A 13,196-nucleotide genomic window follows, 5' to 3' on the forward strand; every position below is an offset into this window, starting at 1 on the left:
ATAACAATCGCCATTTTCTTTTGAGCTGGTCAAATGACCCCCCCCCCAAAAAAAAAGTTCACTTGTCCGTTCTACTTTCATTCTATTTTACATGCTTATACACCATACTCACTCAAAGGCTGCTCGGATACTCCTGAGGTCCTCTCTAAGTAGCTTGTTCTCCTTTTTCAGGTTGTTCATCTCTCCCGCTGCAACACAGAACACAAGATATGATCAGAGCACTTTAAATTGTATTTTTAGGGGAATAGGGAAAAAACATGAATGTGAGGTTGAGAAAGTTGTGCCAAATGCCAGAAGCCAAAGAGGAGACAGGAAATGAATGTGTGACATTAGAGACGAGCGATGGATCAAGAATGGAGGAAAGGTTGATTTTGAAAGACGGACGTGAACAGAATACCCAGTAGAGTGATGTGCTGGATGCTCTGTATCTGTGAAGACTCAAATTCCTGCTGTCTCCTCTTGGCTACCTCCTGAGTCACTGTGCATCGGTCACACAGCCCCGCCCTCAGCCTACACAGGCAGCAGAAAACCACACACCAGAATCACAATTGGCTGATTTTGAAAACACTAACATAGTCGTAACGTTCAGGTACTAAGTGCAGCGGCCAGTGAAGGTAAACACATAATTAACAGTCCATTAAAGCCAGACTACGTAACTTTTGAAAGAAGAAGTGACACATTCTACAAAGGAAATGTTGAGTTTGTAAGCATTGCCGCAGCCTCACTTGGTCCAGTATGACCAGTAGCTGGTAGTGGCTAATGTTAGCACACTTTAAATCAAAATTGCTGTGGTGCCGACATTACTCTGTTTGCTGACTCTTCTCTGCTTGTTCGACAATTTCACTATGTTTATACATATATAACTTGAGCTAACTACCTGTTTTCCAGTGTCTTGATGTTCTCGGTGAGTACTCTCTGCTGTTCTTTCATCTGCTGGTTTTTGGAAAACAGGTCCTCCATTCGCTTTGTATCACTGTTGACATGCACGCAGAGAACACACAAACACAGAAAACAAGAATAAGACTACTGTAAGGTAATGCCAATCAGATATCACAGAAGTCTTTTTACGATCAGTGAGATGCAGAATGATTCATCGTCTCTCATTCATTTCTGAAGAACAGGCAGTCAAGAATCATACTTTTAGTTTCGATGCTGTAGCTGCATTTCAGCATCAGCCTCCACATTTACACTCCTCTTTTCATTTATATAAGTAAAAGTATCACGAACACACTATTAAAAAAAAGTGCGACCACGTTCAGAAAATGTACTTTTATGCCAAAGTACAGAAGGATTGTTAAGAAAATGTACTTAAAGTTCACGTTTAAAACCGTGGAGATGACGGTGGACTCTAGGAAGAGCCCCCCCAACACTGCCCCCCCACATCACAAGACTCAGCAGCACTGCGTCTGCTATGGAAACTTCTGGGATCCCCAATCTCCCAGAACTTAAAGTGGGACTACGGGCTAGAAGCCTTGAGTTAGGCATTTTGGTCGTCGCCATCTTGTTTATTTTTAAGTCGCTTTCTTTCTTTTTTTTGTCTGCAACTTTTTTTTATTGTACAAGTGACAAGAGAGGGCGGTGCAACCGAATGCTGATTAAGACATTTTTAGGCGACCACAATGTTACAATTATCCTTCATGAAGGTTTACACACTATGACAGGTTAGCATCTTGAATAGAAGTGTTTTTCAAGTGATTGCAAGATATTTCACTTTTGAATGCTTGTGTCTTATGTCAGAAACATTGTGTAGTGTTTTGAAAGAAGTGTAAAAGTATTCACTTTTAGTGTGTGAGGAAACACAAAAAGATGTATACAGACAGTCTGAGGCTTGAAGAAACGCAAATGAGAAACTCCATAATAAATAAAGCTGTTATAATGTTTTATAACAGATCAAAAGATCCAACTGAAAACAAGAACAAATGGAAGTGAAATAAAAAATTGCACTGCCCTGATGATAAAAGGCAGGGAAGAGAAAAACTGGATTTTCCAAATTCAGTAAAACACAATGCTCAACAAAAACTTTTAAAAGTACATGTTGAAACTGAAAACATGTTTGACACGTTCAGACTAAGCTGTGTGTTAGAAATAAACTGATGTTCTAGTTTTACTGTTGTTAAGCGTGGCCCCCATTAACTTCATTTCATAAAGACTGTTCTATGTTTTATGGATTCTTTGTTCACTTTAGAGCTATGCAAGAAGTTTTCTTCACAAAGTCAAGGTAACACGGGGTGAGGAATTGATATAAAAATGATGTGGTATTCCTTTAATTTTGAAAATCGCGAATGTAAAATTGTAAAAGTACGTATTTAATTTTGACTTGCATGTTTGGCTGTTTGCTGTCCCTACTTGGTAACCAAAGGCCAAGAATTGGTTGCCAATTTCTAAAAATGGTCGACAATGGCAACCTGGCAACCCTTACTGTCAACCCCTGAAAACATTGACTCAGACCTTCTTAGATTAACTCCTAGTTGTAACAGGAATCTAAAATAACCCGACCTCTTTGCCAGCTGTCTTTTTCTGTGCGTTTTCAGTGTAATAGAAACAAAGATTTTGTGACCCAGCACCAGACTGAAGGACTTGTTGCAACATGAGCTTCCTCCCGAGCTTAACATGACACTGACAAAACACAGGGCGAGGTGCAGCGCAGGACCAGCACGTCCGCCTGGTCTATAAAAACGTCAGGCCCGAGCACGGTGCCCACAGTGGTTGAACCTGTGCACATCTGAACCTGAATATCTTGTCTAAACATGATCATGCAGAGACCTTGGCGAGGTAAACGATTCACTCACCAGCCTTTCTTGTTGGACAGCTCTTGGATTTTCCCTTGCCAACCTGGAAACCAATTACACAACACACCTGGTTATAATTCTTGGGAATTATATGAGATATTACAGCTTTCTCTTTCTCTCAATCTTTTATTTCTGGCTGCTGTTTCCATGATTTCCACTTACCCTCCACTTCTCGCTCGTGGACCTCCCGCAGTTTGAGGAGTAGGCTGTTGAAGCACTCCATTGCAATTATTCTTTGAGTCTGACTCTACAACGAAAAAAGAGAGACAGAGAAGTTACCGTTAGATAATACCTCATTTGCATATTTAAACATAACATTTCAGACAATTTGTGATACAAAAAGTTATTGTCTCAACTTGAGAAGTTTCATGTGGATATATATTAGTTTCTTTACCTGTAGTATCAAAATGTGTGTTATTTTACTAAACATATCTTCAACGGTCGTTTTCTCTAAATACATTTTTTCTCAGACTCTGAGGCAGAAATCTCCACTTCAGCAGCTCTTACATACATCAAACTTACCAGTTTCATTCCTCTCTATATTCTGAAGGTTGTTACAGAGGGGTTTGTTCATATATACCACATTTTATTCCGAAGAAATAATTTAATAATTAATGTCTGTCGACAGTATTAATAGAGTGATACAAAGAGAAATCTAAAGTTCCCTTGATAAAAACCTTTAACTCATATCAACAAAGTGAAACAAGATTTTTGAACTTGGCTTTATGAAATGTTCGGAATTCCGTCTTTGGATATTTATGCAAATTATCACATATTTGATCAGATAATGCCTAATTTGCATATTTAAAGATTTTCAGAAAGTCTCATGGTGATATCTATTAGCTGTTTTGCCTATTCTCCTGTAGTGTCTCCTCTCAAACAGTGAGGGGTCTTGATGTTATGACTGTTCACACACTCTAAATCCAACACTTTCACCAAGTATTAAAACTTTAAACAACTCATGGAGTGAGTACACAATAATTCAGTCAGTTATCAAGAGCTTGGGCGTTATAGCCCGAGGACTACTGGGTGTTTGGGGACGTACAGCACCGCACGCTACTTGCTGGCACTATCTTGATGCGTCGCTGCTACACAAATGTGTTATATCAAGAAAGATTAAAAACTAGCTAGACTGGTCCTGCAAGGCCTCGCACTTAACACTGCGGGTTGTGTTCCAAGTACATGAAACACAGCTTTTAACTGTTTGCGGAATGTGTATGTGCACGCACATGTGCATCAACTGCGTCTTGCAAAGTAACATAAAGAAATCGTTGATTGATTTGTCTTTTTTGCCGTCATACTGAAAGCCTCAATGTGTCACTGATGCGTGAAGCACAAATAGATGCACTGAATACTATTTATCATTTTGATCAGTGGAGATCCGGCTTTCTTGACATGTCAGGATATGTCGGGCTGTTCAGATCAGCAGAGCAAGAAAAGACCTGTCTGCCTTCATGCGTCTGCTCTGCTGTCTCTAGATCATTATTCACACACACCCACGGACAAGTTGTCACTGTTTAACAATTTTTTGCTGTGTAGTTAAATTAGATTTCCAGTATATTCAACCTTTAAAGGCGCAATGTGTAACATGTAGCCAAACAAACAGGGGGGCAGAGTTTCACCTATACTTCGGGGTCCATACAATCTACATATCCAGTAATCAGTTGTGAAAATAAAAACAACAACTAACTAACTAACAGCAGGGCGTGAATACGCAAAATTCGAGAGCAAAAATGTCTCTTTCCATCGTTTAATCCGAGGTGATTGAGAGGTTGTGCTTCTGTCGCGCCTGCAGTTACTAAGCAACCAAATCTGCTTGCTTGGATGATGATGAAGTTGCTTTAATGTAGCACTAAGCCTCACAGACTAAATGGCACTTTCCATATGTTTAACTTAGACTGATATTTAGGGAAGAAATAAAGAAAGATCTGCCGGTTGTGATTGGTTGTTCCTCGTCACATGACACACATGTTCCATGTGAACGGCCCCTTACGCTGCTATCTTATAATCTTCACGTGTGGCGTCGACCTTTAGTTTATGTTTGCCATCTGTTTGTGCCACTAAGTGGGGCTTTACTGTCCGTTTTTTGATTCGATTAAGTCCATCATGCCAGAAATGAGAAAAACAACGACACATTGGTCTCGTCCAAGGTGATGGTGTGAGACGTTTTCCTGTTTCAGCCACGCTGGATTCAATGCAATGAACAAACTATCAAAACGTACACGGACCACTATGAGTTAATGAAGAGCCCTCGGGGCAGCTCCACGTCTTCGACCTCTCATGTTGGACTGAGGACAGACTGGACGCTACAGAGACTCACTATCACCTCTGAAGGTACAAGTGGTACAGGACGGGCTGCGGCTAGCTGGTTAGCGTTTCTCACTTCAGTAGATATCCACAACACATGGACGTCTTTCACATGACTTGAACCCTGTGAGCTATTCACATTCGTCTGATAACGTCATTTTCTGAACGTTTTATAACAAAAATTGTGTTCACATCTACTACTGCCAACACTGTGTGACACTTCTCCCACTGTTCATAGACGATGTGGACAACACGCCGTCCTGGCTCCTGGTCGACAGCTCGTCTCACTCATTGGACGGAGAGTGATGCTGAGTTTTAACTGTGACAACCACAGAGAAATGTGTATGGAGAGAACACGGCGTTTGTTCAAATAACAATAAATGCTGAACAACAGTCTGTCACACTTGAGCCCCACCCTGATCACACACACACACACACACACACACACACACACACACACACTTATAAAAGCACATATTGTCTCAAATGTCCTCAATATGATCCCTGAGCATATGATAACGTGGTTTGTGAGTTGTTTTATTGCACACTGTCTGCTTAATTAAATACCTTATCTCGTTATTGACACGCAGTGTTATATCTATTTATATAGACTTCGGTACATTTTTACAACATTGTTTAAAACTTTCACAATGAGCATGGAAAGCCTGTCAAGGTCAGGATTATGTCATAAATTCCAGCTCATGTCTTTGACCTCACTCCCAGGCACACATACCTGTGTCTCCCCCACCCACCTGCCAGCCACCCGGTCTATACCGGCCCTCGAGGCAACAACCCAGATCTTAAACAACGGCAACTCACCTCACACAGCCGAGGACTCCTTCAGCCACTCGCTTGCTCGGGCTCCAGAGATGAGCCGGGTGGTACAGGAACGACAGAGGGAGAGAAAGCGGAATGAAGAGGAAGAGAGGATAATAAGGTGAGGAAGAACGCCTCAGAGCCTGCCCTTCTCTCATCTCTCCACCCCAGAAAACCGGTCAGAGCTGTCGTTCCCTTAAGGAACACAAACACCGAGGCCCGGGCAAGTTCTCCCTTGATTTTCCTGTTCCTGCTGAAATCCCACATAACTGGCTAAACCGGCTCCATAAAGCCCTGTGGGGATAGAGGAACAAAGCCGATTGGGAAACACAAACATGCGATGCAGAAGCCTGCAATGGTGGTAATCATGAGTTAGAGAGGAAGAGTTTTCTTTTTCATTCTTTTAAGTATTATTATTTTTTGGTCATAAATAAACTTCAAATACTGGCATGAGTCATGACGCATGAATCACATATTGATTTTTGTGAAAATTCCTTTTCATTGTTTTGTTTTAAGTCTGATGTTTGTGCTTTTATGCTGCGGTCTTGGCCAGGACTGGAAATATAAAGGCTGAAAACCATCAAATAAAATCACCCTCGGAGCGTGGAATTTGAATAACTAGTACAAAAGACTATGTCCCGAACTTTAACCCTCCCACTTAACAACTCAGAGGTTGTGATCACACAATGGGAGTGTGATAACAATTTTACTGTAAACTGCTCTAATTTAATAAAAACAAATCATATCTTTAGTCCTGACAGAGGCAGCTGTGTGTGTGAAACAGGCAAAAACCAGACACAGGGTGTGTTGGACATGGTGTCCAACTTGCTATGCAAATCTGACAGGACAACAATAGGCAATAGGAATGGTGTACTTGCTGTCTATGAAGCTCGACTTGATCCATGCTTGATTAGAAAAACGCCATTTCCTGATTCCTGAACCAGATTCCTCACAACCGGCCGGACGGGGCACCAGCGGGCATCTCCATCGTCATCCTCTTACTCTTCGTTCAAACTGCCACTCCCTGTAGGCACAGGTATCGTAAATATCTATGAGGGGATGGAAAGTATGAAGATGTGATTATATGTTGTCATTGTCAGTGTTCACTGATACGCACGGAAAAAGACAGAGGCGGGGGAGGAGTCCCTCTTCAACGGAGGGACATGCAATAGACGTCATGAGTACGGAATGTAGAATATGGAAATTCAGAGTGGCAATAAAGACATATAATATGAATAGTATAGAGTTCAAGAGACTTCTAGTTATTGCCAAACAGATTACACACACATCCAGGGTAGGAAATTTACATATTTTTTAGGGGGCAACTTTTGCCCCCACCGACTGAAATCCAGTGGCATTTAAAAAATATTGGGGGAACTTTTTGAAACTTGTGAAATAACATTTAACCTTTGTTCAAAATAATAAATATACTTATTTAGGCTTACAGTATATGAACAATTGTCATCAAATGACAATAATAAGACTATTAGCAGTAGTCTACAGATTCAAAGTGTTTTCTTAGATTTTTTGAACAAAAAACAAACATAAATCAGACAATCATATTCAATTTTATTTTTATTTCTTTGTGGGTATTTATTGTTATTATTACATTTTTTTAAACAACTATTAACAATTATAACTCTTTTCTTTCTTTTTTATAATTATAACTTATTATAGTTATTGATTTTTTTCTTACCTTTAATCATGTTGTACCTATAGAACAGGAAATACAGATAGGACAGACAAAACAAAGAGCAAAAGCAAAACACAATAAAAGAGCTATACATAGATTAATTCAATTACATTTACAAACAAAAAGCTCAACAGGGCTGAGGGGAAAATTAAAAAGTACATATTAAGTTATATGTACAGTGGAGAAAAATAATAAATATGTACCTATACATACATGAGTGGCTTATTTGTCAAATAGCACCAGTTCATCATCGTCGTTGGAGAAGTTGCTGGTCTGACCTGCTGCCTTTTCCCATAGGGTTTTATGTGGGGCCGCCTTGCTTTCTTCCCATTGCGGAACCATTTTTTCACAGCAGATTCTGCACATGCTGCAGTAGCTGCATCTTCTTCTGGTCCGTCCAGTGAGATACTCATTAGGTCTTCCACTGTGGCTGTGTTGAGATTGATCCGCCAGTCAGTTTTGACTCGATTCAGAAGAGAAAACGCCCTCTCTACCTTGGAGGTGGACATCGGCATGACTTGAATTATTTCAATTATGTGGAGTATGTTGGGGAACTCCTCAGACCACACCCTTAGAATCTGAGCCCATAGTTCCTCCCACTTTAGACCTCTGTAATTCCTGTTGACGACCTTCTTAAGACGGGTCCACTCTGCCATTACGCTTTCTACATCGCAGACGTTTTTCGTCAGTATCTCCTTGAAATGCTCTAGGAGCAGCAAGACCTCCTCGTTACCATACTCAGTCAGATCTTCAGGCCAGTGGTTGGGGTCCAGTTTACACATGGCCATGAGGATTGTGTCTGTTTGATACCTTTCATCAAGGCAGGCCACAATGTCATGGATAAGCGGCTCTCTGGAACTCTTTAATCTCTCCTCAGCATCTCCATAAGCGTCAGAAAGATCTACACCTCTGTAGCTACCACACCTAGACTCCACCTTCACTGCTCTCAGCTTTGGGCCATCACCTTTGGCCATGTCTTTCAGCACCTCTTTGGAAGTCTCAATAGCCTCCACAGCTGTGGGAAGAGAGATGCTGTCCTTCTGGAATTGGAGAGATAGATGGGACAACTCACCCAAAACATCCATGTAAAGACCTGTATGGAGGAGGAATTCATTGGACCTAACCTTCTTGAGCCATCCTCTCACTCTTGCAGCATCTGCTTTCTTTATATCTTGCCGCTGATCACTTCCCACCTCACTTAGATGAGCGATGACTGCAGGGATGTTCGTCTCAAGTGCTTTAAGGGCTCTTCTGCGGTGATCAACCCATCTGGTCCCATCTACTCTAGTGGGTGTCAGGACAGACTCGTCTAGCAGTTCAGCCAGCTGGTCCAGTTCCCGTCGTCTTTTCCCTGAACCTCGATAGAATGATGTATAGAAAGACAGGAACCCATCAATCTGAAAAATGAAAAGAAAAACACAAACAAGGCGTTGAGAATCAAAGTCCCACAATGTTTGTACTGTTTGCTTTAGGGTCCAGCAATGTTAATACATACTATGTTTTTTATAATGTGTTTTTTATATCAAAAGTTAAAATATAACACAAACCTCTTGATTGAAATAAGTTCCCTGGAAGGCATTCTTGCAGGCTAGCTCTAAACGATGAGCTAAACAATGAGTGCCCATTAGCCATGGCATGTCATTCTTTAGCTTTGTGTAGATGCCCTGCCTGCATCCAAAGTTAACGTTGGCTCCATCTGCTCCGAATCCAACAAGATGATCGGTCCAGTTAGGGATGCCCTTGGAGATTAGCAGTGACCGGATGCAATGCAGGAGCTGTCGGCTGTGGCGCTCTCAGTGTCCTCAATTCTATTAGGATGATAAAAACACACAATGTAAAAAAAAAAACTAAACAAAACACAAGTCAGCCACTTCAGAGAAAAACTTGTACTGTATGTGTGTAAGTAACCTTTAGATTAATTGATAAACAATAAACTTGAGCAATAGATAATTGATAAGAGATCATTGATCATAGATAATTACCCTAGAAATGCCATGCAAGGGACACCTTTATGCAGGAATTTCACATAAAGGACCTCCTTCTCCGCTGTTGACCTGTCTGTGCTCCCATCAACAAGGACACTGATATATCTGGAAGCCAATACTTGCTTGCTAACCTCAAGCTGTATTTGTTCCGCGAGGTACTGGGTAAAAACCCTTGTTTGTTTGGGGTTAATGTAGGCATCTTCCAAACCAACTCCATGCCGCTTCTCCAGATTGACTAGAGATGGATAATAAGCAAATGGCTTCTCGTGTTTAGCAATATGGTAAGCAATGTCAAACAGCTTGACCATTTTGCAGAATGCCGTCTTCTGCATCAGATCCACAGCTTCCACAATTGGCTCTCTGTTATTGAGCTGATTACTCCATGCTTCTGTAAAAACAAAAATAATATGTTACATGTGATAAGGGACTTCATCTAAACATTTAAACCTTGGAAACCCCAGTCAACTGCAGTCTCAACAAATTGTATTTTACCCAAATAGAGGATTAGTTGTCAACCACAGCATGCTTAACAATGACAAAGAGACATGAAAGGCCACACGACCACAAATAGATGCAAACAGACTACAAAGAGACACAAAACAGTCACAGAGACAAGCAACATGACCACAAAGAGACACTAAATGATCACAAAGAGACCCACAATGACTACAAATACATGCAAACTGACCACAACGTGTGCAAAATAATTTCAAGAAGATACAAAACCTTCACAAAGCAACCTGCTGACTTCTTTTTATTTCAGACAATAGCACTGAAGCAGATAACAGAAGGGAGGGAGACAGACATGGAGGGTCATGCCCACTTATAACTTTACAAGTCATTAGTGGTACCCTAAAGTCTTATCTAAGGTGGAAAGGTGGCCAACAAAGGGAACCTAAGGTTGGTGTAATTCAGTAAAATATTCTACTTTTAGTAAAAATTCTGAGCTTCTCTTCCACTATGCCAATAAAGTTGTCTTGAATTGAATACCTCACCTAAAAGTCAAATCTTTATTTTCATCCACAAGAGGGCCCAGTTGAACCTCGCTGCAGAAGGAGGATCAACATGGGTCTGGTGAAAGCAGAATATTTTTGACGACCCATAGCTTTCCCAAACGCCACTAAAGCATTGGTCGTAATGAATGTCTCTTCACAGACGGTTGAAGCAGTTTGGGTGGTTTGGGAAGCCTGCAACCATTGAGTGGAGTGTGTACAGGGTGATCCAGGGGTGAAAGGTCAAGCCTGCAATTTATCGCTGTCCTTTTTCCCCCTTCTGCAGAGACTCCTCACTTCCAGCTTTCCTCTCACTGCTCAAGCTGAACACATTTAAAGTCTGATGAGATTCAGGAAAAAGCAGTATGAACGTTATGCCCAACGTTAAAAAAAAATAAATTCCACAATAAATTATTCCCCTTTAGAATTTGATGGACACCTCACAGTTCATTGTGGTACTGCTTGTACACAGTTCAGCCTCCATGTAAATGGAGAGTGTAATGTTTATTTTCCATCCAGTTTTCGGTTGTGCAGTCATAAACTGATAGTGGGGAAGTGCAGTGCAGCTCAGTTCAGTAGAGCTGGTCCTCTGTTCAGCACAGCCAATCCAAGAGGAACATGAGTAACATGAACAAACAGAAAGCTACAACTATACAATCCTATCAGAATATGTGTGTATTCTACAGGGTGAGTCTGTCTCAAGAGCTGTCGGGTACAATAACGCAGACCATGGCTAAGTCTGTGAGAGCGTGAATGTGGGTGTGAGGGTGTGTAAGAGTGTTTGCTGGGTTGTCTGGGTTGATGCATTCAGACGAATCTGTTCCTGGAATAACTTGGTCTTTGCTGTTACTGACACATTTAACAAACTTTGCATGCACATTTAAGCAAAAATACTTCTTAGTTTTCTTTTGCTTGAAACAAGCAGTAAGGGTTTTTATTTTTTTTGAAGAAAATAAATCAGGTTATCTAGCTAACAAAAGTTTCACAACAAGATAAAATGATTAAAATAAGATTAGGGCTATTCTTGTTTATAGATTCACATATATTCACCTGTATAGAACCTTGCTCAGCCAGGTTTTTAAACCTACACTCTTCAAATTGGAAGACAAAGTACTAAGCATTGAATTACCAGGCCAACCATTTTCATGACATTTTGTACAGAAAATCACATCCCCCAGATGATCTCTCCGAATGACTTTGATGATGATCACCTGGCCTTTTCCACTAGCGCCGCCATGAGGTGGACCTTTCTGGGTTTTGAGTGAAATGTTTCCCCACCTGTACAATGGATTGATACAGATATTCCCCAGAAGGTCCCCAGAAGATGGCTATCAATGACATTGATGACCCACTGACTTCTCCTCTACCACCACCAGCAAGTCAAAGTTTCTACTTATCCATTGGAATGAAATATAAAACATTCATGATCTCCAGAGGATGGTTCTAATTGATTTTCCATCACTCACTATCGTTTGTCCAATACTTTGGTTTTTCACCAAAGAATATAATGATATTCCCACCAGCGTTCGTTGTACAGTTTAGTACTAATTAACAAATGTTAGCATGCTAACATACTAGCCGCTGTACTTATAGCCTCACACGTCTGCTAGCATGCTGTATACTCTTATTTCTTATTTACTAGCAATGGAAACACTGATGGAGTCTGTAGTGCTGTCCAAACATAATTTCCAAAAGTTTTAGGGCATGTTATATAAAGTTGCTATAATCAATGTTTCAATATAAAAAATGGACCACGTGACCACACAAGGCATCACTCACAAATAATCCACAGATAATTATCACCCGACCCCATTCACATCATTGTCGAACAACATTTAGCGTCAGGACAGATATGTCAACCATATCTCATGACCTTTCTGTTCCTATTTAATCTGAACGTGTTGTATATTTGCAGGCTAATGTTAGCTCCGTTAGCTTTCGTTACAGCAGCTATACAATAGTTGCACTTAGCACAGGGGCGTACATATAGACAATGCTGTTGCACTGGGGCCCCTGGGGTGGGGGGGCCCGTAGGGAGAGTAGGCCCTCCAACAATATGTTGGGTTGAGGACGCCGGGCTCTTATGGTGATTCAGATTGCCACCAAGGAAATATGCCTATGTTCAAATATGAACTATTAATTAATAAGCGGTTCCATTTGCCATTCATGCTCTTAAAAAGGTAAACTCATCTCCATCATTTTCTTAAAATGGGCACTTGAGATTCAGCAATTATGTATGTTGATACGGGTATTCCATAAAGAGGTCACTAAGAGATGGTGCTATGTGTTTGCAGATGTGAACAATTGCCATCGAGCCCACTGACCACTTTCACAGCCCTCTTTATGGGTCGACACAGGGCGATTTAAGTTACGATGCCCGTGAGCCGTTGGAATTTGAACCCGTCCTTAGACTTGTTATGATGTTCATCCACCCTCTTCTCTCACTTGTTCTCTCCCCCGCCCTTCTCCTTCTCCTCCTCTCCTTTCCTGCACCTCTTATTTATGATCATTACCTTGACCTGCACCAGCCATCACTAAAATACTCACAGGCCAGTAAATCACTGGAGTCTCTCTCTCTCTCTCTCTCTCTCTCTCTCTCTCTCTCTCTCTCTCT

General features: G+C 41.1%; 1 protein-coding gene across 1 annotated transcript; it reads right to left on the bottom strand.

Annotated features, from left to right (window-relative positions):
- Window positions 1–73: 73 nt before the first annotated feature.
- On the bottom strand, window positions 74–6,036 carry LOC116377345 (RBBP8 N-terminal-like protein). Its single transcript, XM_031838960.1, has 6 exons — window positions 5,916–6,036; window positions 2,952–3,036; window positions 2,790–2,832; window positions 878–973; window positions 398–510; window positions 74–188 (listed from the first exon to the last, which is right to left on the bottom strand). The coding sequence occupies exons 2-6, from the start codon at window positions 3,010–3,012 to the stop codon at window positions 109–111; spliced, it is 393 nt and encodes a 130-aa protein (XP_031694820.1). The 5' UTR covers window positions 3,013–3,036; window positions 5,916–6,036; the 3' UTR covers window positions 74–108.
- Window positions 6,037–13,196: the final 7,160 nt, after the last annotated feature.

Source organism: Anarrhichthys ocellatus, unplaced genomic scaffold (assembly GCF_004355925.1).
Source record: "Anarrhichthys ocellatus isolate YVR2014 unplaced genomic scaffold, GSC_Weel_1.0 scaffold1143, whole genome shotgun sequence".
Lineage (NCBI taxonomy): Eukaryota > Metazoa > Chordata > Actinopteri > Perciformes > Anarhichadidae > Anarrhichthys > Anarrhichthys ocellatus.

Coding starts and splice junctions, on each gene's coding strand:
- LOC116377345 (XM_031838960.1), bottom strand. CDS start 3,012: ATGGAGTGCTTCAACAGCCTACTCCTCAAACTGCGGGAGGTCCACGAG. Junction 2,833..2,951: donor CCACGAGCGAGAAGTGGAGG/GTAAGTGGAAAT, acceptor ATTGGTTTCCAG/GTTGGCAAGGGAAAATCCAA. Junction 511..877: donor ATCAAGACACTGGAAAACAG/GTAGTTAGCTCA, acceptor CTGCCTGTGTAG/GCTGAGGGCGGGGCTGTGTG.